Genomic DNA, 26574 nt, shown 5'->3' on the forward strand with positions numbered 1-26574 from the left:
AATTGCCCGTAGTGTCCTATAAAGTAAGGTTAAGGGGGAGTTGTTGGGTTACGGGTATAGGGTGGATACGTGAGTTTGAGTAGGGTGATCATTGCTCGGCACAACATCGAGGGCCGAAGGGCCTGTTCTGTGCTGTACTGTTCTATGTTCTATCTCTGAAGGTGGCAAGAAAAGCTTATGAGGCTGGTAAAAAAAAGCACACAGTAATAATAATTATAACAATCTTTATTAGTGTCACAAGTAGGCTTACATTAACACTGCAATGAGGTTACTGCGAAAATCCCCTAGTCGCCACTCTCTGGCGCCTGTTCAGGTACACTGAGGGAGAATTCAGAATGTCCAATTCACCTAACAAGCACGTCTTTCAGGACTTGCGGGAGGAAACCGGAGCACCTGGAGGAAGCCCATGCAGACACATTATAATTAGAGGCATGGAGTACAAAAATGAGGACATTATAATGAACATTTATAAGTCACTGGTTATTCCTCAGCTGGAGTATTGTGTCCAATTCTGGACATCACACTTTCAGAATGATGTCAAAGCCTTGGAGAAGATTCAGATGAGATTATACGCCAAACTCAAGCCTGAATGTCATCCAGGTCTTCCTCCTTATGGACTGGAGGGGGGGGGGGGGGGGGGGGGTAGGGGAGACTGCTACAAAACATTTGCACCAGTCCTGGCTCCACACCTAAGGGACATGTTCGCGGACTCACAAGCGAGGGGCACTTTAACCCCACGCTGATGCAGGCCACAATTTTACTGATACCCAAAAAAGATAAATACCCGATGGAATGTGGATCATATAGGCCCATTTCACTGCTGAATGTGGACATGAAATTCACGCAACGGTCCTGGCCAAAAGGCTGGAGATCTGCGTACCGGAGGTGGTCGCAGAGGACCAAATGGGCTTTGTCAAGGGTAAGCAGCTCACAGCGAACATCAGGCTGCTATTGATAATGACCCACCTTTCCCCCACCCCACCGTGGTCATTGTCACCCTGGACGCAGACAAGACCTTTGACAGAGTCGAATGGATTAACCTTCTCGAGGTATTGGAACAGTTTGGGTTAGGAGCGGGGTTCACCGCCTGGGTGAGACTCCTGTACAACGCTCACAAAGCAAGCGTCTGAGCTAACACCACCTTTGAATACTTTCAGCTACAGAGAGGCAAAAAGCAGGGCTGCTCCCTGTCCCCACTCTTGTTCATGCTAGCAATCGAACCCCTGCGGGATGCGAAAAGCTGGAAGGGCATCCATAGAATTTACAGTGCAGAAAGAGGCTATTCGGCCATCGAGTCTGCACCGGCCCTCAGAAAGAGCACCCCACTTAAGCCCACCATGCTGCTGGAGAGGAGACAGACACACAAGTTTTCTTTTCATGTACAAAATGATCTGTCTGAGTTGCACGCAGAACGATACTTTTCAATGTACCTTGGTACACGTGACAATAAACCAATCCAACCCAATCCACACCAAGATTACACCCCATAACTCCTTGATTCCACACTGGGTTAAATGGGGCCTTGATGTCGAGGGCAGTCAGTCAATTTCACCACAAGAGTTCACATTTGTACCAAGAGGTCAGGAGCCGAGTACCCCCGTGCCAGAAAAATCAAACAATTGAAACCAATCGTGAAAAGGAAATAATATTGAAGCAGCGGATAGCTCCATTTTACACGGAGTCATGGGTTTGCCTTTCGGACTACAGGTCCCGGCATGCACCGTAAGATATCCTTCCGGTGACGTGGGGCGGGCCGGCGCCATCATTTCCGACGATTGTGCGCGCACACGCTGGCTGGCGGCGGTGCGCATGCGCCCTGAGCGACACTGGGAGTTGGTCGCGGTGTCGGCTCAATGGCAGCTTCAGCCGCATCGTCGAAATGGTATTTCACCCGGGAACAACTGGAGAATACGCCATCCCGGCGGTGCGGGATCGACACCGACAAGGAGCTGTCCTATCGGCAGCAAGCCGCCAATCTAGTCCAGGACATGGGCCAGCGGCTTAACGTGTATCCTTCCCGTCCGGGAGATGAAACAGTTTCTAGAAATGTCCGGGAGGGAGTGGGGGCAGGGAGCGTGCGGCCTACTCGGCCTGTCTGACATGACGGCGCCTGACCGGCCTGAGCCGGCCCGGAGTGTGAGGGGGATGGGGAGGGGAGGAAGTGGAGCAGCTCCGGAGCCTTCGCTGGGGAATTGATGCGCATTTAAAATGTTGGCGATGCGCTGAGAACGGTTTCGGGGCCCGCAGGCCCGGCCGCTAAGCCGGCCTTTCTCTTTTGCAGTCAGCGTTTTGGCGGCACCGCGTTTCCCGCTGAGCAATTGGGGAGGTTCTACATCTCGGGGCCGGGGGAACTGATTTTTAAGGATGGGTGGATTCCCCTCTCCAATGGACATAGGTCCGTTTTCAGCTCGGTTATTGGGAGGGAGAAAAAAACGCGCGGAGAGGCCGGCAGGATGGATTTGGAACAGGTGGTGCAACAGGGCACAAAAGACAACATGGCTGCCGGCAGCAGACCGGCAATCATCATGGCCATGGCGCCACGCTTTAAAGTCACAACCTGATAGATGAAAAGACAAAATCCACACGGTTTCATCTGTGTATCTTTGCAGACACGTTAATGATGCAAAATTTAAAGTGGGGCATCGACGTAGAATTGTTCCGTTAGGATTATAGTCACATCTGGGGGTGGGAGGTAATTGTTTTGTGTTTAGATGGAAAATGAAACTTGTCAATCAGTTCATATTAGGCCACTCGGCCAATCGAGTCTGCTCCACCATTCAATCATGGCTGATATTTTTCTCATCCCCTGCCTTCTCCCCAGATTCCAAAGAACCTATCTATCGTAAAGACACTCAGTGTCTTTGGCTCACAAGTCGAGATCAATGCAATTTATGCTTGGCTATTTGAATTGCTAACTGGAATCTGCCTAACGGTTTAATATTTTTGTTGTAATTTTCTGTGTACCGTGGGCCATGAAGGATTAGTGTGGGGTTGCAAGAAGGTTTTAGTGACATAACGTAAAGCAGTTTTAGGGTCTGTTTAAATGAATTCAAAGGACATTTACCTGAATAGAAAAACATGTTCTAATCATGTGAATCATCTATCCCTAGCTCCTGTCCTTTATAAAAAAGAATGAAAATGTCTTTACCACAAATACAGTTTGAGATTATTTGGATAGACCTATCCAGTTACTCCTGCTCCTTTACTGCTTTCCCCATTCTTAGGAAAGGAATGAACCATGCTGCTGTTAATGATGTAGCCTATGACAAATTAGATTCCTATGTTAATCTGGGTAATGTTTCATAATATTGTGTGAAGCAATCTGGGTAAATAGAGGTTAGTGGCTGGTTCTATTTTTTTTTACAACAGCACATAATAAATTTAAATCTAGCATGGGATGAACAGTCATGATAGGGCTGGTTTAGCACACGGCTAAATACCTGGATTTAAAAGCAGACCAAGGCAGGCCAGCAGTGTTGGTTCAATTCCCGTACCAGCCTCCCCGAACAGGCGCTGGAATGTGGCGACTAGGGGCTTTTCATAGTAACCTTAGTTGAAGACTTATGACAATAAGCGATTTTCAATTTTTCATTCAATATGATCAGGTCTGCAGGGATTGGAATTTAACATGGTTCTGCCAAATTTTTATGAGGACAAGCCTATTATGTGTTCAGATGGCCCTTTAGTTTCGTGACAGGGCTAGAATTTGCATCTCTACATAACTTTTACATTGGTTTTGAACCTTTGAGCTAATTTGCCTATTTCCCAAGATTGAACATTTAAATTAGTTTTCCATTCCTGCCTCAACTCAGTTCTATGGGAGTAATTGAAGGGGTGCAGATTGTGAGGGTCTCCTTTACCCTAGTACATCCTTATTGCTATACAAACGCATGTTTTTTTAAAAACTTGCCGTATTTGGATTCCATGATGACTAAGGCAATTGAGAACTATTGTACAGGCCAGCTCCTTGTTAATTGCTTTCTGTTCCTGTAAAATAAATCTGTCCAATCCAAAGACCTAGATTGTTTCACGTGAAGTTTCTTAATACCTGTGTATTGCTGAACACTCCAGCTAAGATTAAATTGTCATGTTCATGGAAGCAGTGCAGTTCAGAGTGGTGTGAATTCAGTTTGGGAGTTTAAAATAGGCATCATTTCTGTTGCTCTGTACCCATGAGGAAGTTGATTTTTTGGGGGGGGGGGGGGCAATTAAAAATTTTTTTTACATTGAATTATATTTTGTCAAAGCCTCATTTTGGTTACTCTTTAAGCAATGGGTTTTAACATGCTTTCTTAATGTCTCTAGGGTACACTTTCCTTGACATACATTTTAGCTCTCAATTGACCATCAACACTGCAATTGTTTATATGCACAGATTTTATATGCAACATTCTTTCACAAGGTTTCATAGAAATGTAAGTGTTTTTATTTTTTTTTTACTGCCGAGCAGCATTTGGTAGCACTATTGGTTAACTGATTATTGGCCTACTATTAGAAGATCAGAAATTTCAGTAATTTGAGATTAATTACAGCTTTAGTTTTGCAATTAATACTTTGATATTATAATTTTTCATTTAAAATGTTAAGAGTCTAGAGTTACCTAGCAAAATAATTAATATGTCGTTCTGGTATTTTCTTAAGAGTATATTTTATGCAGAAATTATTTTGACATGAATTATAGTGTATGCCAGTGTTTCGCAAGTTTTTTCGCTGTGACCCCATTTTAATGCTTGAAAATAAGTGCAACCCCAGAATGAGGAGGGGTGATTCCATGGTTTTGTCCACAACCATTTTGAAGACTCTGGGGGCTCAGGACTAATAATCATCCATCCATGTGTAAAGGAGCCTCAGCAATGATCCCCAGGACAGTCCTGCTGGATTCTCAGTTTGACGGTTACCATTGCTGCCTTGGAGTTTGTGACCCCTAACCCATAGCGTGGGAATCTTTAGTATATAACATGCTGCATACTTCGATTGTTTAATGTAGCGTACAATATTTACGGAAGGTATGTGGTTTTGGCAATACCAAAGTACTTATTTTTTTTAAAGTTACAATTTTCCACATGTTGCTGCATGTAATGAGGATAGAAGGTTATAAGCCAACAAAATTAAGTTAATTATTAGTTTTAAGTCCTTTCTTGGATCATAGTTTACAGAATTAAGACTGGTTTGTGGATGAATGCATGCTTTCAAATATGCCAACTGCACAGTGCATACACAAGCAAAAGCTACTTTATACAAGTTTTTTTGCAAGTAGCTGCCACCAAACTCCCAGATGTGTATGTTTTTGTATTTTTAGTAACATCAGTTTGTTCTTTTAGTTTATGGTCATGTAATGTATATTCGTCCTGTGGATTAATCATAGTGCTGTGCATCCTGGTTGCTGCCAAGTATACATGCTCAGTGGAGTTACTCCTATGCTTGGTGTAATTTTGTGTATTTCCGATGTATTCTGGGTTTCTGACTATTCTGGGCTTCTGACTAGCTGAAAAGCTCATCTTTCAAATGGACAGACAACCAGAAGAAAGGTAAAAATAGTTTATTTTAAAGGAATAGCCCAAAACAATTCAAATACAAGGAATGAGGATCATGCAAGGGGATACAAATTTGCTTTCAATTTTTCAAAATGTACTTGTATTTTAGATACTTTGCTTTAGTTACTTAAAAGAAGTTAATAGCAATAACTTTACATTTGCGTACAAAAGTCACTAATTCATAAGTAATTTGATCTTTGAAGCACCGAGACATTTCAACGTGATAGTGTTATGCAAGTGCAAGTATTGGTCCCATTTTATGTCACCTCCATAAACATACAAGTACTTTGCCATCAGACTTGAAGTCCCTTGTAGATTGGGGCTTTGTTGATCAGATGACCTTCCCTCCAAATTGTACATAAAGAATTCTGTCTGAACTACAGCATGCTGATTTTTCACCAGTTGTCAATGACAACTCTTGTTTTATGCACAGGGTGAAGTTGATCTCGTTTGTGCCTGTAGAGTACAAGCTGTTTTAGAGTTTTGATGTACAAAATATATCCAGCTGAATTGCCATTCTTTGTTTTCATGTTCAGATTTGATTGATCGAGGTGGGTTAAATTTCACTCCGGTTTTGACGCAAGATCTTGTGGATCTATCCTGGAATTGTCATAACATTTGTCTGCATTTCAATCAATGCAATGCAATTTCCAGGGTGGTGCAGCCTGTTGTAAATTTGGCAGCAGGATATAGATCTGGTACTAGACCTGTGGTAGGAAATCCATCGGATCAGAATGATTCTTTATGAAGAGGTGACATTGAATTTCAGTTCACTGAAGAAATTTGCCATCAGCGGGAATGGGAATTTATGTTCAAATACAGTTCTCAATGGTAACCAGTCAAGTCTCATTCTTCACTAACTCGATTGGTGGAAATTAGGGGCTACCCCTCTGGAAATGTACTTTAAAGTGGCAAAAAATGAGGTGCTTCATTTTATATGCTGGTTCCTCATCACAATTGGTTTACCTGTAATGCTTTCATTTGATCCAAGTCCCAGAGAAGTCTGTCAAAGTAGAGATTCTGTCGTGGCTTTTGTGGATCTTGCTGAATTGCACATGTTTTAATTCCAATATTTTTGTGGACGTCAACCATAATGGTTTGTGAAAATCTGAGCGATTAAACAGTCCAAAATCCCATTATCAAGTGAAGAAGTTTCTTTATTCAACTGTGCTGGATTTTGTCTGCAGCTCATCTTCTGGTTAAGTATTATAAATCATCCTTGCACGGCAACTTTATACTTTCTCAGTGAGAGTTGGAAGAACTGCACAATTGCAGTATAAGTTTATGCTCAAGGAACATCCTAAATGAGATTGATATCTTAAACTTCTGAACCTCCCTCAAGGTTTGAAGCAGAAACTTTCTCAGGACAGTCTTGCCATGAGACCTTTGGTCATGGTGTTGATGAGCAAACACTTTCCACTATTGCTGAAAAGCTGTTTTAATATTACTGGAACTCTTTTGCACAGTGATGCAATGATTCCTTCCGTGATGCAGAGATCATGGAGGTAGCTAATCCCTTTGAAGAGGGTGGTCTTGCGACAAATATATTGAACAGACTGGCTGTACATGCCCTTTATCAACCTGAATGACCTCAAAAGATGAACTACTCATGTGCAAGGAGCATGAACATAAATCTGATCAACCACATTCTTCTTGGCACAAAAGTAGACTTGAGCTCCAATCATCATTAGCTCTATTCTCCAGTGATCAAGTCGGCAACATATTAGGGATAGTCTGTATCGGTGATACCACCTAATGAGGTATGCAAACAAGCAGGATGTGATTTATTCCTGACTTTTGTCTCGATACCATGCAGATATGGCATTTGTGTCACAACTTCAGTCCTTTCTGCTCAACAGCTTGCAGGCGTGCAGAATATCGCTGTGGATGCTCTGAGGAGGGACAGTTCGGCTGCACCAACAGACACACTAACAGGAGACAGCTCAGCTCTTTGACAGGTGGGGTTTTCCAGCAAGGGATATTAATTACTATATTTCAGACTAGAAGTTGACTATTTTGTTGCAGGCATGGGCAGCCCAGGTTTAGAATTTGGCAAACCTCATTTGCTTCTAACACTGCAGATCTATCATGTGTGAAGAGTAAAAAGCAATGATCCCATTGTCCCATACTGGCCAAGAAGTCTTGGATGTGGCTGATTGCGTGACTTTAACAGCTCACATACATAACAGAGACAAAGTCAAATTTGGCATTGTTCTTAATGTGCCAATCGAGAGCATGGTCTCGAAGGCCAGATGTTGTAAGTGATGGATACCATATAACCTTTGTTTCAAAAATCTACCAAATCAAAATTGTTTTTGATTTTGGAATTGCGAATGAGATGTTTGGATTTTAGCTGCAGTTAAAGCTTACTGACCATCTAGCACCTAGATCATTAGAATATTTGCATTAATCAACACATGCGGCAGATGTTCAACCTCAACAAAAACTTTCCGTTCCCTTCTCAATTGTGTTTAAAATGGACTTGCCATGGTGAAACTGCACCAAGAGTATTGTGTACAGTTTTGGTCTCCTTATGTGAACAGGATATATTTGTCATAGAGTGAGTGCAGCAGGGGTTCGCCAGATTAATTCCTGGGATGGCAGGATTGTTTCTATCGGGAGAGATTGAGGAAGTTGGGCCTGTATTCTCTGAAATTTCATAGAATGATAGGTGGTCTCATTGAAACTTACAAAATTCTTACAGGGTGTGACATGGTAGATGTGAATAGGATGGCTGATAAATCCTAGAACCAGGGGACACTGGATAAGAGGCAGACCATTTAAGATCCATGGAGGGATTTCTTCACCCAGAGAGTGGTGAATCTTTGGAATTCTCTACCCCAGGGGCTGTGTTATAATAATCTTTATTGTCACAAGTAGGCTTACATTAATACTGCAATGAAGTTACTGTGAAAAGCCTCTAGTCGCCACATTCTGGCGCCTGTTTGGGTACACAGAGGGCGAATTCAGAATATCCAATTCACCTAACAGCACATCTTTCGGGACGTGTGGGAGGAAACCGGAGCACCCGGAGGAAACCCACGCAGACACGGAGAACGTGCAGACTTCGCACAGACAGTGACCCAAGCTGGGAATCGATCCTGGGACCCTGGAGCTGTGAAGCAACAGTGCTACCCACTGTGCTACCGTGCCGCTTGTGGAAGCTCAGTCATGAAGCATGTTCAAAACAAATTAGATTTCTAGGTACTGACGATATTAAGGCATATGGGAGTAGTGGGGTAAATGACGTAGAGGCAGATGTTCAGTCATGATCTGTTTGAATGACGGAGCAGGCTCAATGGGCCAAATGGCCTATTCCTCCTGTGTTCCTACGTTGAAGTTTACTTTTTCAACTTGTGTGCAATTGGCAAATGCCAGGTGGTTCAGACTGTGGCATTTATGTACGGTGGTTGGGATGTGAGTGACCTTTTTCAAATGACGCTTGCTTAGTGCAAAATCCTGAGCCGAATAATTTGAATTTATATAGTTGTCATTTCCTTGGGATGTCTCAGTGCTTCAGTTGTCATGCAAGCAAGTGTAACAGCCATTGTGTGCATGGCCCTACAAACAGCAAATGAGATAAATGAATGACTGGTTCATTTTTTTAAATGTTTGAGTGAGCAATGTTGGTCAAGACATCAGGAGAGCTCTTCTTTTTGAATAGCAGGATCTTTGGTGGTCTGGCCAGTATTTGTGAATTGAAATTGAAGCTCCACCTGCCAGAATAAGTATCTGAGACCTCAGTGAACGCCCCATCTGAAAACGTTACTTTGTACTTCGGAAAATATTGGGATTTCTTGGAAAAAGCCATTGTGCATTAATTAATGTTCAAAGTTCTACTTTTGCATATTTTGCCAGATTGTTGCACTTGTGGAGATTTTATTTTCATCTGAACATAATTATGAGAATTCAACATACAACTATTCTGTTTAAATAGAAGCTAACTAATTTATTAGATATAGCAGTTAACAATTGAAGCATGATATGAATAAAACCAACATCAATGGAAGCTATAGACACAAGAAAAATGTTTTTCCTCTTCAGTGAACAAAACGCCATAGTGCATCTATATTACGAGTGCAAGAAAGCACAACACTAAAAATAAGTTTCTGCTTGGGTGATTTCTTTTACACCATCTGCTGTCCCGTTTATATTGGCTCTGGGCTCCCTTTATTAAAACTTTACAAATTGGAATGGTGAGTTAGATATTGTTCCTGAAGCTGTAAAAAAAAACTTCAAATTGATTTGAAAGAAGAACCTAATTTGCAAATGTTTTGGCTAAAATATGCACTCGGGTATATAAAGTTTGGTTCATATATTAGCTGCAAACCTGAGAAGGGACTTCTCCAGAATCTGGTACACTAATTTTAATCAGTTTACCCATACTAATTTTGACTGAAATAAGCACAATGATTGCTTAAGAGTGAACTCTAGATTATGGGCACTAATGCAAGTATGATTTTAGATGACGGGTTGACTTCTATGCGGAAAAGAATACAGATAAATCCCATTGTAAAGAAATGTCATTATAGGGTGGGTCTGTGTTGTCTGATTCCAGGGTAGATCAAGGCAACCACTTTTTAAAAAATGGAGTGCCCACTTCTCTCGCTTTCAATTAAGGGACAATTTAGCATGGCCAGTCCACCTACCCTGCATATTTTTGGGTTTGTGGGAGTGAGACCCGCGCAGATATGAGAGAGTGTGCAAACTCCACCCGGCGGTGACTTGGAGCTGGGATCGAATCCGGGTCCTCGGTGCCGTGAGGCAGCAGTGCTAACCACCGTGCCGCCCTTGACAACCACTTCTTAAATTTAATTGAGGTTTTGTCCAATGACCCCTCCAATGACGGCAGATGTGTGACATGCATATTAATCTGTTTACTTTCACAGCTTGCAGATTTAGGTCTTCAGCCCCGCCTCGGCTAGTTCATGAACTACTATGGTATATTGTTGGTCTGTAGAGGTGGAATTAATGAAAATATTAAGCTGGTTATCATAGATGTATTCTTACTCCTTTTGAAGAAACTCAGCCTCCATATGTAAAACTTCCTCTCCTTTGCATTGTCTGAACTGGCATGAGGATAAAAAAAAGTGTTTCTTTGCCGCTGGAATGACGATTTTTAAATTTACTTGCGTACATAGGTAAGTGTTCTGAACTTCATGCACTTACTAATACAAATCCTTGCCTTTCTAAACAATGGTTTGGAGAAGTGAATCTGTTTATGTATAGTAAATAATTGTTTTTGCTACAAATTTCTGAACTTTCAAAAATAGTCAGCAATTGATAAAGGAAAATTAAATTCATTTGAATTGCTTTTCATTGAGAAGATTTTGTGTAATATGGCAGTATCAGGTGATCTAGTATAGCAGTTATATCACGTTGAATTATAATGACACCTACAAAATTGGGTATTGAAATACCTTTGCACCCTCACTTGCCAGTAATTTAATGATGTTTAAAATTCATGCTCCTAGACAACATGGCATTTCTTTTAAATATTATTAAGGGCTACATATCAAAAGATAATGAGCTGAAAAACTGCCCTCAGGGGAAACAAACTACCATGTGTTATTTGGGAGCAATGTTATTTGAGTTGTGAGCAGTAACCTTTTAAATATTTTTGATTTTAAGATGTGGAGTTCTGTTTAATAGTTAACATGTAATGACACCAAATCAAAACTTTGCTTATGAGTTTTGCTAGATGCACATTTTTATTCAGACATTTAACATTTGAAAATTCTTAACAGGTAATTTCCCCTGCTGCTTTGTTCTTGGCTGCAAAAGTAGAGGAACAGCCACGTAAACTCGAGCATGTCATAAAGGTGGTACATGCCTGCTTGAACCCTCAAGAACAGCCACTAGATGTTAAGAGTGATGTAAGTTGGAAATAATATGGCAAAGTGAGATTTTGGATAAAAATGTAATACTTAAAACATTGGATTGTTAATGAAAAGCATATTTGATCTGCAAAATGGATCTTGAAGATGAAAGTAATTTTGCCCTGGGGAAAAAAAAGTTATTTGAGTGCAAATTTTCATTGCCATGGCTAAATGAAGTCTAACACTAACTGTTGCACAAGTAGATAGTGAAAAACTAACACTTGAGGGATGATGTTTATAATGGGGGTAATTAGTTTGCTTTAGATTACTCTAAATTACTTTCTAATAAATGTTTTTTAAACTGCAGGCATATCTTCAACAGGCCCAAGACCTGGTCATACTTGAAAGTATAATACTGCAAACCTTGGGTAAGTTGGAATAAGGGCTAGAAGGGAAAGCGTTGACTTCGCTGGTGCTAGGACATTGTAGTTTAGTCTATCAATGCTTTACACTGTACACACACATGCCCCCTACAAACTCTGCATGTTATTTTCTGTTTGCTGGTGAATTATGTAAGTGCAAGTAGGCTTCATTCAGTAAAAGTTTCTACGTTGAGACTTTTCTTTGGTTCTTGCTTTATGGGTGACTTGTGTTACTTTGCCCATCCTTGCCCAGAGTGATGGTCAGGTGTTTTCTTGAAGCACTACAGCCTGTGTGACTGTATTGCTCCCGTTGTGGTGTTGGAATTCAGGGAACTTGGCTTGGAGAACAATGGTATGTCATCAAGTCAAGATGGTGTGTGACTTGATGCCCTGATCCTACAGCTGTTGTGCTTGTCAAAAGAAGGTCAAAGAGCTTGGTGTTGTCATATTAAGTTTGAATTGTAGGGCATATACGGTATCAACACAGGAATTTTGGTATTTTCTTTCCTGTGGCCGTGCAAATGACTGCTTTTATTCCCAACATATTTAATTGTCCTTGGTAAACTTTCCAGAACATAATGAATGGCTATGAAACTCCTTTGTGAATACTGCTTACTTACAGGGAGTGTCCTAGAAACTGAAACTTTCTGTTATCTTGGATTAGGAGTAGTCAATAACAGAATGAAGGGAAACAATTGCTGGAAAACTCAGGTCTGGCAGCATCTGTAGACAGTTCTGAAGAAGTGATGTTTAATGCAGTTTGTCTCCACAGATGCTGTCAGACCCTGAGTTTTTCCAGAATATTTAGCATTTTGCTTTTATTATAGGAAGGAAATTTATCGTTCAATTGGTAGCAAGTTTTTGTGGTGTTCACTTAGGCAGTGGAATCATGTACTGTTCTACAATAGGAGTGTCACACCATGCAGTGCACAATATTCTGGTAATGCATAGTTGTTTATCGCACTATTATCTCATTAAGACCATCCAGTTTAATTAGTGACCCATAAACCAACTAGAGGTTATTTGACAAATTAAATTTGAAAATTTACAGATGCCTGTACTTTTGTTGCAAGTTGGAACATGAATTGGAAAATGTCCTTTTTTCCTTTAATATTTCTGCCACTTGAGTGTCCTAATTTCTACCTCCTTTTTTTCCTTCATTTCCACTTTGCTTTTGATCCTGTATTTGGGATGGCGATTCTTAGTTTGAAACTGCACCTTTAGGTTATCCATGAAGGCCGTGTCAGCCTTTCCCCTTGCCTGAGGTGTGGTGACCCTTAAATCACCGTCAGTCAGCTGTCTCAAAGGGGAAAGCAGTCACTGGTCCTCGGGGACCATGATGACTTTCATATGGGCTCGCCTTGTCAGAGGTAGTAGAGGCGGGCACGATAACATTATTTAAGATGCATCTAGACAGATATATGAACGGGCGGGGAACAGAGGGAAGTAGATCCTTGGAAAATAGGCGACAGGTTTAGATAAAGGATCTGGATCGGCGCAGGCTGGGAGGGTCGAAGGACCTGTTCCTGTGCTGTAATTTACTTTGTTCTTTGTTCCTATTGAACCAATAGTTCAAATCCATGTATGCTGGACACTACCTACCATCCCAATTTTTGCTGAGGGTGGAAGGCAGAAGATGAAAGATACTTGATTATCACTATTACTGTGAAATCCCTATACTTGTGTTCACTTTCTTCTTTCACGCTACTCATTCTGCATAGTCTTCATTTCTGTATCCATTCCTAGATTTCCAACACTTTTGGGGTGACTCCTCCCATTATCCTGAGCCCACTGCTTCATAGTTGGCTCCAATTCACCCCTGTAATTCCCTCATCCATTGCTATTCTTCTGGTTTTGAGTCCAACAAAAATTAAAAAAAAAAAATTGCAAGAATTTATCCATAATGTGTTTCGGGAAAAAAAGCTGTTATATTCAAAACAAACATTGAAGCCTGTTGAACAAAGCTTGACAAGTTAATTTGTCATTGGTGTGCAGCAGCTTATAACTGAACAACACTTACTGCTTTCAGAAATTGGCCAGGGGACACTTGGTAGACATATTGCACATCTATTTTCACAAGGAAGTTATTTTCTATTTCTATTCTTAGCTTTAATGATTTTTTTTAAAACTGCTGCAATCCCCCTGTTTGCCATTTTTCATTTTGACTGCTGTTTAGTATTCTGGATCCTGTTAGTTTAGACCACATAAATCATTCACCTGCACCATTTGCATAGAATTGATGACTTATCAATGCAGTGAATGCTTATGTTTTGAGATCGTTCAAGAGAATTTTCAGATTGAACAAAAATTACATTTTCTCTTTTTATGGGTTGTATTTTCCTTGCTAGTAGTCTCCTTTTAATACTTTGGCGACCTTCAATGATTTTTGCTTTGTTGTTTCTTCCAGTTTTCTAGGGATTGATTACATCTGTTATTTATGTGATCATTGTGTAAAATGGTTGCTGCATTTCTCTACCTAAGTCAGTGTATTTGTAAAAAAACTTTGTTGTACTTTGTTTATTTAGTGATAACAGTGCTGTTAGCAATGCAAGTCTTTTTTTCTCAGTAAACACAGTATTGACACACGGAGGCCAACAACTTGCTTAATTGTTTTAATTTTCTACCCTGCCATAATTGCTGTTCATATGTTATTTTCTGGATCATTCAGTTTTGAAATTCGCATGTACTGTCCTATTTCCAGTAGAATGATTCTATTAGACGAGCTTCTGACATCAAATATTTAAGGATCCTCCTGAGTGGCATTGTCTTCCTAGAATTTACAGTGCAGAAGGCCATTTGGCCCATCGAGTTTGCACTGGCTCTTGGAAAGAGCACCCCACTTAAGCCCATGCCTCCACCCAATCCCTGTAATCCAGTAACCCCACCTCACTTTTTGGGCACAAGGGCAATTACCATATAGGAGGGATGTCCGAGGTAGGTTCTTTACTCAGAGAGTGGTTAGGGTGTGGAATGGACTGCCTGCTGTGATAGTGGAGTCGGACACTTTAGGAATTTTCAAGCGGTTATGGGATAGGCACATGGAGCACACCCATCGAGGGCCGAAGGGCCTGTTCTGTGCTGTACTCTTCTATGTAATCCACCTAACCTGCACATCTTTGGACTGTGGGAGGAAACAGGAGCACCCGGAGGAAACCCACGCAGGCACGGGGAGAACGTGCTGACTCCACACAGACAGTGACCCAAGCTGGGAATCTAACCTGGGACCCTGGAGATGTGAAGCAACTGTGCTAACCACTATGCTACCGTACTGCCTGTCTTCATTACACAACTTTTGGACTTACAAAATTTGTTTTAAACTCTGTAGAAGGCATAGCTTTCTTTTATCTTTACGATTTTGTCAAAAGCATTGACTCCTTTTCTGACTAATCCGTACTGACATTGATCACCAACAAGTAATTTCCCAAGTTGCCATTATTCCAAGTTTCTGGCTATTCTATTTCATTGCATGGGGCATGAGTCAAGTCTCTTGCCCATTGCTCATCCAAAGTTAATTTTAATTACCAGTAGTCAGCTAGTGGTCTGGAACCTATATAATCAAGTGAGCATTAAGGCCAGTTGTATAATAGGAAGGCACCATAGGCCATTCTATTGGAAACATTGTTGGTTCACCTGGAGTTGAAATGTGTATCTGTCACTGGTACATAGGTGCAGGTGTCAATGTCATATTATAAATCACACTGTCTCTACTTAGGCTGACAAGAAAGCATTTTGCAGGTTAGCAGGTAACTGCATAATGTTATGTAGATGAGATCTGCTTCTCGAGATCTTTATTATAAGGCAGTAATACTGACAGCACTGTAACCCAGAATAGCAAGATAACAGCACTTTCAGATAGATGAAAGCCAATCTTTGCAATGACTGATATCCTTGTTTATCTGAAAACATGCTAGAAGTAAACCTCTCATCAGACAAATAATTGAACATAATACCAGTGTGTTGCTAGTGTTTGGAGAAGTCGTGAGGGTGTCCTACATTGATCCTAGCTAGTGTCTTGCTGATTGTGGCTACAGGTAGTGCAACTTTGCCTGAAAAGAGGCCTCATCATAATAATCTTTATTGTCACAAGTAGGCTTACATTAACACTGCAATGAAGTTACTGTGAAAAGCCCCTAGTCGACACAATCCAGCGCCTGTTCAGGTACACAGGGAGAATTCAGAATGTCCAAATGACCTAACAGCACGCCTTTGGGGACGTGTGGGAGGAAACCGGAGCACCCGGAGGAAACCCACCCAGACACGGGGAGAATGTGCAGACTCCACACAGATAGTGACCCAACCTGGGCCCTAGAGCTGTAAAGCAACTGTGCTACCGACTGCTGCCCTTTGGAGGAGTTGGGCTTCCCTGGCAGCAAAGTAATTGCAAAGGAAGCGCCAATGGCCTGAAATGTATGTGAGGAATAATCTGTTCTTGGTTGAAAGAATTGTTCCTGCCACTTCTGTACTTCTCTGCATCGACATCTGACCAGAGTATTAATACACCTGACTACATCTTGCTACTCTTCCAACAGCTAATGTGTTGTGATCCATAGATCTTTATCTCAACACAACTTTAATTTCTATGCATTTTAAACTCATTTAAGGGAATACGGGCATCGCTGGCTAGACCTGCATTTATTTCTCATTCCTATTTGCTCTTGCGAGGGCAGTGGTGAGCTGTCGTCTTGAACCACTGCAATCCCTGTGGTGTAGATAACATGTGTAGTGCTGTTAGAGAGTGAGTTCCAAGATTCTGACCCGGTGGCAGTGAAGGATCGTCCATGTATTTCCAAGTCCGAATAGTGTGCGTAGGACTTTGAGGAAAACTTCCTGGTGGTGTTCCCATGCGTCTGTGTCGTGGGTTTGGAAGTGCTTTGTAAGGAGCGTTTTTGCAGCGCATCTTGTGGATGGTACGCACTGCTGCCACTATTAGTCGGTGGTGGAAGGAGTGAATGTTTGGATGGTTTCCAATCAAGTGGACTGTGTTGTCGAGCTTGAGTCTTATTGGAGTTGTACTCATCCATGGATGATGGACAGGCTTTGGGGAGTCAGGGGGTGAGTTACTCACCACAGGATTCCTAGCCTCTGATCTGCTTTTGTAGCCACAGTATATGGCTAGTCCAGTTCAGTTTCTGGTCAGTGGTAACCCCCAGGGTGTTGGTAGCACTAATGAAAACAAGTTCCAAACCTTGGATTGAATGTCTTTGTTTCAATTATTTATTTATTTTAAATGCCAAATCGTATTTTATATTTTTGCATAGTGTGCAACTGGGATTATGTGCATCTCTTGCGAGATTGGTATCTTTACCGTGAGGGGCCTCACGGTAGCATGGTGGTTAGCATCAATGCTTCACAGCTCCAGGGTCCCAGGTTCGATTCCCGGCTGGGTCACTGACTGTGTGGAGTCTGCACGTCCTCCCCGTGTGTGCGTGGGTTTCCTCCGGGTGCTCCGGTTTCCTCCCACAGTCCAAAGATGTGCGGGTTAGGTGGATTGGCCATGCTAAATTGCCCGTAGTGTAAGGTTAATGGGGGGATTGTTGGGATACGGGTTACGTGGGTTTAAGTAGGGTGATCATTGCTCGGCACAACATCGAGGGCCGAAGGGCCTGTTCTGTGCTGTACTGTTCTATGTTCTATATTTAGTTGCCCTTGAGTAGCTAGTGGTGGGCTGCCTTGAACTTCTGCAGTGGTGAAGATGGTCCCACAATCTTGTTATTTGACTGTATTATCCATAAGCCTGTCTGGCTATAGTTGGGGAGAAAAGCCAGTGTTCAGTACCTCTGATTGAGAGTGAACTGCTGCTTTGTTACAAGTCTTCGTGCATGAGCGGGACTATATATAACATTGCCGAGTTGCAAAAGCATGCTACTTTCATGTATGTAGTTCATTCTTATCCAGAGACCAACCTGGTCAGCTTTTTTCTAATTAGCTTTATTTTAATATCCTTTAACTGTAAATGTTTGAATTTAAGTTGAAGGCTAGTGATCTTTGTCCCATATCTCTTTAAGTATATAAATTCCTATTGTGATATTATCCTTGTAAATGGATTGGGATTAATTGAACTGGTTTACTTTTTGCAGGTTTTGAGATTACTATAGAACACCCTCATACTGATGTGGTGAAATGTACCCAGTTAGTGAGAGGTGAGTTTTCTATGTTTAATAGTGCATTGGAGACTGAAGTTCTCGATAATTATTCAATGAAGTACAATGAATAATCATTTTGCCCATTAAATTTAATGAATCATTTCCAAAGATATTAAACTTTTGTCCTTAGTTTTTCCTTCAGCTAATTTTGTTTTATTTTTGTTACAGCAAGCAAGGATTTGGCACAGACATCCTATTTCATGGCTACCAACAGGTTGTTATCCTGACCCTCTTTGTTGCAGTTTCAGGCACACTATTGCTTCCCTTACTGCAGGGCCCCCTAACAAGTGTCTCAAGCCCTTGTTGCAACAGAGAAATGTCCTTTCATCTGCAATGATGGTATCTCTCTGTTTGCAGTGCGGTGTACTGTACAAGGGTGTTTTGGGCACTAAGGGGTTAAATGCACAATGAGAAGTGTAGTGGTGCTCTCTGGTTACATTAACTCGATTCTGAGTGCATAACTCTAAAAATTGGTAGCCTGAATAGCAACTAAAGATTACAAAGAGATAAACTTAACCTAGAATTCACAAGCATCATGGTAAGTATGAAAGCATTTAACATTTTTACACTTCTCGTTGAATTGCAAAATTTAATTTTTCCAAAATTATTTGATTTTTGTTAACATTTTGACGTTTTCAGATTTAAACATTCCAGCACATTTTAAAAACTGCCAAGTTGTTGGGTTGTACTTCCAGTTTCAATGGGAATTATTCATTGGCCTCCTAACACGAACTGGAGGTAGCAAATGTGGTGATAGAAATGTTGATATCGGAGGTTCTGTTGTTCAACAAATTAATTCAAGTATCATTCTAATTAGATTACAAGGAGTGGCGATCAAAAAGTTTTAATTCATTTAATTACCAATTTGAACAGATGGAGATTATTATCAAGTACACAAATATCGCTAGATAGCTGCTCATTGATAGTAAACTCTTAACAAATTGAAGTTGCATAGAATATGGTTTAGAATGGGGGGGGTGCTGTAGAAACTAGAACCAATCCTGTATTTTGCGGGCTGCAGGGTCTAGGTTTTATGCATACCCACATGCAAAGAAACGTGTAAATACCAATGCACATTGATGTAATTAAAATTATATCTCAGTTGAATTAATGTCCCAACTTACAAAAATATGTGACTGTAACAATTTTCCTTACTAGATAGCTGTTCTAAACGTCAATGGTGATGCAGATTGAGTGCCAGGAATTGGCATGTTCTTTGCCTAGGCAAATTTGCTAAAGATCATGAACGACATAACTTATCACAACTGTTAAATGTTGAGTTGTTCATGACCAGATCTTTTTTTGTCTTGCGATAATATTGAAACTGGCTTCTTAAAACTTGAACTACCTAGTAAGGAACATGGTGGACAATAGCATGACGTGAATTTTTAATTAAGCCAATGTACAATGGTGTATATACTACCTCTATTGGGCGTGTATTTGAAACATGTTCATCCATACGCTGGAGTAAAGCAATTTTCAGCTTTGTGCTGGAAGTGTGACCCACCTTCTGCAGATATTGATGTCTGTCTTTTCACTCAACAACTAAAAGGCTTCCTGTTTTTGTCTCTTGTATTTTTTTCATGAACCGCCGATCATCAATATTCTACACGACAGTTTGCACCTGACAACATTTTGCTTGCAATACAAACCTACTGTGATAGCATGCGTGTGTATTCATCTGGCTTGCAAGTGGTCCAACTGGGAGATACCTGTATCCACAGATGGCAAACATTGGTGGGAGTATGTGGATCCATCTGTAACTCTGGAATTACTTGATGGTTAGTTGTAAATTTGAATATAAAACTAGATTTGTAGTTATGTTATGGCTGTGTAGAGAAATGGGGTAACATTTTTGCTCTCGAGCAGTGCAGTAAACCAATTTTATGCAGTACTGTAGAGAGTTTGCGGAGTTATTTGTCCTTGATAATGCACGCTGTATGCCTCTCTTTCTCATCATAATCGTTCTTAACAGTGATCGCAGAGAACTGTAATTTGTGTGACCAGAGTGGCTTAGGAAGAAGACCTAAGGCAGTAAAGCATTGAAACTGCTTGGAAGTTTGTTTTGTTTTCGAGAATGTAGAGTATTTTGTATGGAAAACCCCATTCTGAAAATTTCCATTTCTCTAAATTAGGCATTTTACTTTTCTAGCACTTTCAAATGGGTGAAACTGGGGGGATAAAAACCTTGTGGAATATTTCCCAGAATTGCACGAATCACATTGTCTGAGAATAGTATGTACCATTGTAATTGTCTCCTAGATATTCATTCTTTTTTTTAAAATATAAATTTAGAGTACCCAATACATTTTTCCAATTAAGGGGCAATTTAGCGTGGCGAATCCCCCTACCCTGCACATCTTTGGGTTGTGGGGGAGAATGTGCAAACTCCACACGGACAGTGACCCAGAGCCGGGATTGAACCTGGGACCTCGGTGCCGTGAGGCTGCAGTGTTACTCACTGCGCCACCGTGCTGCCCTGTCTCCTAGATATTCCATGAGGATTTGCTGATTAATGGCAAACTTATAAAATGGGACAAACTGAAGTTCTTTTCAAAATTAGTCTCCCAAAAAAAAGCATTGGATTATGTTCCTGATATAATATTACGTCCCCATTTAAAACATCGCTAAAAGATGTAATGGCATGTCTGAGTTCCTGTTGTGTAGCATCAATATAGCTGGAAACTCTTAAAAAATTATGAACACCAGCCAGAGCAAAATTCGGGGTAAACTGTTGCCAGAACACATACTTTCCATAACTTTACCTTTTATTTTGAATTTTATTTGCAGAGTTAACACATGAATTTTTGCAAATACTAGAGAAAACTCCAAGCAGATTGAAGAGGATACGAAACTGGCGGGTAAAGCTTTCAGTTTTCAATGTTGATTATTTTTGTCTAATTTTTCATTGTTTTAAGTATTAGCTTCATTATGGTTTTCTTCCTTTTCTAGGCTAATCAGGCTGCAAAGAAACCAAAAATGGATGGCCAGATAGCTGATAATGTTCTTCCTGGTTCATCTGGACCCCATGAATCTACGTGTTCTGTTGGTGGTGATCCTGCTTCAAGTGCAAGTTTTCCTAAATCAAATTCCACAACTGCCCTACCTGCATCCTTGAACTCTGGTAGTATTTCAATTCCAGCGCATGTCCCTGAAATGATGGCTACTACATCATTCAGTTCTACCTCCCAACAAGATTGGCCTCAGCATCCACACCAGAACATGGAGCAAGCTCATTCTCACAAACAAGATCTCTCCGTATCTGTCAACAAAAATGATATGATTTGCATTCAGCAGTCAACTTCTGGACAATTAACTCAAAGCCATCATCGGTCTGAAAAAGGTTCAGGGCATTCATCTAGTAAACATGAACATCTTAAATCTGGTAATGGCAAACATCATGGATTCCCCCTTCCATCAGTTCCTCAAAAATTAGCTTTGGACAGATATAGAGAGAAATTCGCTGCAGAACTTGCAGTACAGAAACGCAAACTAGAAACACTGGAGTCTGATGTGAAAGAACAATATGCCTCTGCTGCTCAAGCTCTGGTCGAACAACAAAAGAAGCGTGTGCCAGCACCGCAACAAATTCAGCATAATAGTAATGCTGTGACTTCCCCAATTAAAATGAAAATCCCAATTTCATCAGAAAAATCAGAGAGGCATGCAGCAGATAAAAAGGAAAAGGGTTTGCTTAAATTAAGGATACCTATCCCACCCACAGAAAAGGCTTCTAAAGATGACCTGAAAATGAAAATTAAAGTTCCCTCCTCTGAAAGACATAGCTCCTCTGATGAGGGCAGTGGTAAGAGCAAGCACACAAGTCCACATGCAGGCAAGGAACATAAGGAGAAACGCAAGGACCATTCGTCTCACCATCATCACCATAGTAGCAGCCACAAGTATTCGCATAGCAGCAGCAGTAGTGGGAGTAGTAAACACGCTATTGATGGATCGAAAGGAGGAACTTTGCGGAGTCCCGTAGGTCTGAGCGGTGATGGCAGTTCCACTGGCTCCAGCTCTTCACGCAAGAGGGCGCACGCCAGTGATACCTCCCACAACCACCATCCCAAAATGAGCAAAACCTCCAAGACTGCAGGTACTTCATCTAGCTCTTCTTCCTCTTCCTCTTCTTCTTCCTCCTCTGTGAAGCAGTATATATACCCTTACAACTTAATTCTTAACCTTCCCTCCTCCCCTCCTCCCACTGTCACATACCAGGTGGGCTATGGACAACTCAGCACCCTCATGAAACTGGATAGGAAACCTACAGAGACCAACGGTCACAACGCCAATCCAGAATACAATGCAAACAGCCAGCACATGGACTACAAAGATACTTACGATATGCTGGAGTCACTCTTAAGTGCTCAAGGAGTGAACATGTAGCTGTAATTCGTAGCCTGTGTTTGAAGTTGGAATTCTACTCCCTCTTAATCCAGCTGTGACAAAAGTCATTGCTGCCACTGCTTCCATCAGATTGAGCGCTGCTTCCCCATTCTCCACTTTGAAAAGGAGATTAGCGTAAGCATAATCAGAGGTGAATGTTGAAAGGGTTGTGCTCTACGTAGTATTATTACATACTGTAACTTCTGGCATGAAATGTGCATATTTAATTTTGCCGATATTTCAGCTATTGAAAATTAAAGATGGCAGACTGCTGCTTGTGAAGGTTTAATGTCTAATGTGTTGTGCACACTGATAATGTGGCAGTTTGTGTTGGTTTTGCAATCTGTCAAAGCCTATGTTCACATTGCCACATGTTTCAAAAGAGTGCAATTTTTTTTCAAAATTTCATTTTTGTCCTTTTATTGTATGGTGATTTTGCATGTTTCTAGGACAAAAGGGATGTAAAATGGACATTAGAGACAACTGTATTAGTTTACCAGAACGTGGAGAAAAAATGTACATACATTTTTGTATGTTTAGATGTACTATGAATACTCAGGTTTGGAGCTGCTTGTAAGTATAAAAAGTTTAAAAAAAGAGAGATTTACATATGACTGACTTTGCTATAAAGTGCATTTAACAATTTTCATGGCTTGTTGAAATAATTTACCCAGGCACCGTGCTGTTTCTTGATTACATTGGGTTATTAATGTAACATTTAAAAAAAATTGTCAAGACTCATGTAGGAGAGAAGTCACAAGTATAATAGCTGTATTTTTTTAGGTTAGCTCTTTAAGTATTACTTTAAATACATCTTAATCTACAGGGATCAAAGTGTCAATCAGCATCTTAACTTTCCAGCTTCTGTATGCTTGGATAATAAAGTAAAGGAACAAGTTACTGTTAATGATGTGATTTTTTTTTTCCAGGCATATATATATATAGGTTTGCAGTCAACTACACAAGTAAGGACATCTTAAAAAGGTATTATCTGACCTTTATGGCTGATAGAAGCACCAAAATAGTACTGTTGAACATTATAGCATCTTAGTTATTGTAGTTACAGAAGACACTAACTATTTTGTGTGTGGGGACAAGGCAAGAATAACCTGCGAGGTAGTCTGAAGAACTGAGTTGTATGCTTTTGGTCTTGAGTATTTGAGACAGAAACATGCTTCGAGCCATAATAGCAATGTAAAAACAAATTGCTGTCAGTGGTCAGATATTACCTTCTTAACAGCTGAAATTTTCTCAGTTGAATTTATCAATAAATGTGATAGTTAATCACGTTTCCTGTAGTCTTTTTGTTTTGTCATGAATAATGTTGTCTTTCAAATAATAAAGCTGTGTCTTGAGCTTTGAAAAGGATTTTGAACCTAATGCAGCGGTTAATGAAATATTAGCTTTTAAAAGACTTGTTTAGTTAGATTTTCTAATAATTTATACAATTGAAACATTTTATTTCCTCTTAATCACCCATACTGCTTTGATTATTTCTAAATCAATAATTCAGGGAAGTATCTGCTAATCCTGCTCTTCAGATACTTGCTAGTAGAAGCATAAGTGGTTTGGCTGGAACATTCCTTGTGTTTTAGAGCTTTCAACTTTTATCACATTCTATTTTTTTGATACTGAAACCTGTACCCCCTTTCAATTTCAATTGCTTTGCTGTATATTTTTGCTAATGGAATATTAGCTATGAACTGAATATTCCAGTAGTAATTAATAAAGGATCTTGTGTAATTTTCCAAATATAATACCTGCTGCAATTTTTGAGTCAAATTTGCCTTCTTGCTATGTTTAATGTACATCTATACTTTTGCAATACTTTGATCAAAGTGAGGAAATTTTATTAAGAGAAAGGGTCCATTTGTGCCCTAGTTTGTTGAGCAACGGGGATCCCAAGCCCATGCAAAGTTTGCGATACTCGGGTCAATTGAATGAGCCATCAGTATTGATCTATCGAACGTAGCATGTGATGTGCTGATAAGTTTCTCAGGGCAGCAATGAATCATCTTACAGTCTATGATTTGCTCAAAGGCCTCCCATGTGAGCACTCTTGGAATTGGAACCATTTTTTTCCTTGGAACAAACTCATTAAAGCACAACATCTACCAAATCAATCCGCTTGGCTGACATTGCTTGCTAATTGATTACTTTAATAGAACTTCCCGAGCATGAGCCACCGAGTATAAGGCGGAATTTCTGGTAGTGATAATCAGTTTAAAATTTTAACATTAACGTGGTGGAGAAAAGAGCAAGCTACACAGCAGCCTTCAAATTTAAAGCGATTAGAAGTTGCTGAGAACCGTATCAGTCACGATGTATGCATTTAGAAAATATATTCTTGACTGGTTGCATTTAGAATTGTTTCTGTGTAATATGCACCCTAACATCTAGGTGCATTTTTAGGAAAAATGTGTATTCAGAAAATTAGTCTTTATAATTTGTGCTGCCTTAACAGATCTTCAATTTTACTTTCCTTCTATGGACGCTAGCGTGTATTCTTTAGCCTGTGTTGATGTATTATATTTTCAGATAGTTATGTATGGACTTCAAAAACCTGGACAAACATGCAAAGGCTGTTATTGTTTCAAACTAGAATTATATCTGAATATTACTTTTTAAATTGTTTCATATTGAATCTTGTTGGTTTTGCCCTATTTATAGTCAAATAAACTTAGAACTTGCATTCAGGTATTCAGTTAAAATAGACTTTTTCTTCCTGGTATTGATTGCAACTGATGCTTTCAATATTCGAACTTGACCATGCCAGTTTCAGATCCTTGAAAGAAAATCTCTCAACAAAGGAAGGTGAACATTAGTGTGTGAAAGATACCTCTGAATATTATAGGTTTACTACCTAATCAAGAATACTTGTGCATAGCTACAACATCCCATGGAATATTTCAAACATTAATCCTTCGCTTGTACAAATACCCATTCAATGTTGTAACAAAAAGACTGCTGTCACATGATGTCAATTTATTTGTGATTCAATTGGATAAAATCTTACATTTACAGCAGTTTGCTTTCAGTTATTTGCTGCTTTAAGTTCTATTTTAATTTTGTAGTTTTTTTTGGGGCACCCAATTTAGATTCTCTAATCTCCAAAGTTAACTCCTCACTAGTTGTGATGCAGGCAGTCAATACAGCACAGACCTACTTCTAAATTTGCTGTTACGCTGCATCTGGTTTGTGATCATTTTATAAGCCAGTAATAAAACAAATGCTAATGAATCTGGGTTCATACTGATGATGTAGGTTGTGCTGGTGCAAGGGTTTGTTCAAAAGTACCTTCCAATGGTGACCTTTTGTGATCTATTGTAAAAGGTAACAGTAAAGTCATTATAGTCCCAGATGATCACAGGCTGCTGTCCCCTTTCAGGGGGAGAGCTGACTGGTGATTTAACCACACCTCTGGTGAGGGGCAAGGTTGAGAAGGCATGAATAATCTCCTGAATGACCTATTGTAATATCAGAGGATTAGTGGTTACTTACGCTATTAATAATGGTGTGATCGGTATCTGAGATTGCAAGTTTATTTCCTCCTGGTTTTAAATTTACCGTGCAGAAGGGGGGCCATTTGGCACATCGAATCTGCACCAACTCCGAAAAAGCACCCTACCTAAGCCCACTCCTGTGCCCTATCCCCATAACTCCACCTAATCTTTGGACACTAAGGGCAATTTAGCATAGCCAATCCACCTAACCTGCACATCTCTCCTAGTGGTCTAAGGCTCTTCCTATAGTGATTACTTGGGTCCCAGAAAATACATGGTCCAGTGTAATATTACTTTGCAATTCTTGTTTCTTCTCTGGATGCACAAAATGCAGGTAACTGCCAGTGCTAAAATGCCAGTCAGTTCCAGGCCATTTGTGCATTTTCACACATTAGGCATCGCTAGGGCATTCAATCTTATACAGCCAAATGGGCTGCCATGCAGCAATACAAGTATGGCTGGTCACTTGGAATATTTGCTGAGCTAGCATGCTTTTTATTTTAAGATATTTTTTATGTATGGCTTTTTAGTTAGATATTCCCCCCCCCTAGGTTTAAAACACAAAAATGTACTGTACTCCACTACCAAACAAAACCTCACATTTTGGGTCAAAAATAAACTACATCAGAATTTTGTGTTTGATCAGCAAAACATTTCTGGAAGAAACCAACTATATTTTCATAATGGCTGTCTTTGTAAAGTATGGAATTTAAAGGATTTGGATGCATCATGGCTGTGTACTTGGTATTGCCGGTGTCCTGAAA

The 26574-nt window shown here is 40.3% G+C and overlaps 1 protein-coding gene across 5 annotated transcripts; it reads left to right on the top strand.

Annotated features, from left to right (window-relative positions):
* The first annotated feature begins 1800 nt into the window (after positions 1-1800).
* Positions 1801-25333, top strand: ccnt2a (cyclin T2a). Of its 5 annotated transcripts, none has more exons than XM_038789884.1 (10): positions 1801-2008; positions 4334-4415; positions 11282-11410; positions 11721-11781; positions 17853-17915; positions 18087-18132; positions 19536-19699; positions 20709-20779; positions 20871-22017; positions 22140-25333. In XM_038789884.1, exons 1-10 carry the CDS (start codon positions 1854-1856, stop codon positions 22178-22180), a joined length of 1959 nt encoding a protein of 652 aa, XP_038645812.1. In that variant the 5' UTR covers positions 1801-1853; the 3' UTR covers positions 22181-25333. The 5 variants fall into 5 exon arrangements, 4 of the variants coding, with proteins under 4 accessions (XP_038645812.1, XP_038645811.1, XP_038645813.1 ...); XM_038789885.1 differs by adding an exon at positions 7394-7492 and having other exon boundaries at positions 1875-2008; positions 20871-25333; XM_038789883.1 differs by having other exon boundaries at positions 20871-25333.
* The last annotated feature ends 1241 nt before the right edge of the window (positions 25334-26574 follow it).

Source organism: Scyliorhinus canicula, chromosome 2 (assembly GCF_902713615.1).
Source record: "Scyliorhinus canicula chromosome 2, sScyCan1.1, whole genome shotgun sequence".
Taxonomy (NCBI): domain Eukaryota; kingdom Metazoa; phylum Chordata; class Chondrichthyes; order Carcharhiniformes; family Scyliorhinidae; genus Scyliorhinus; species Scyliorhinus canicula.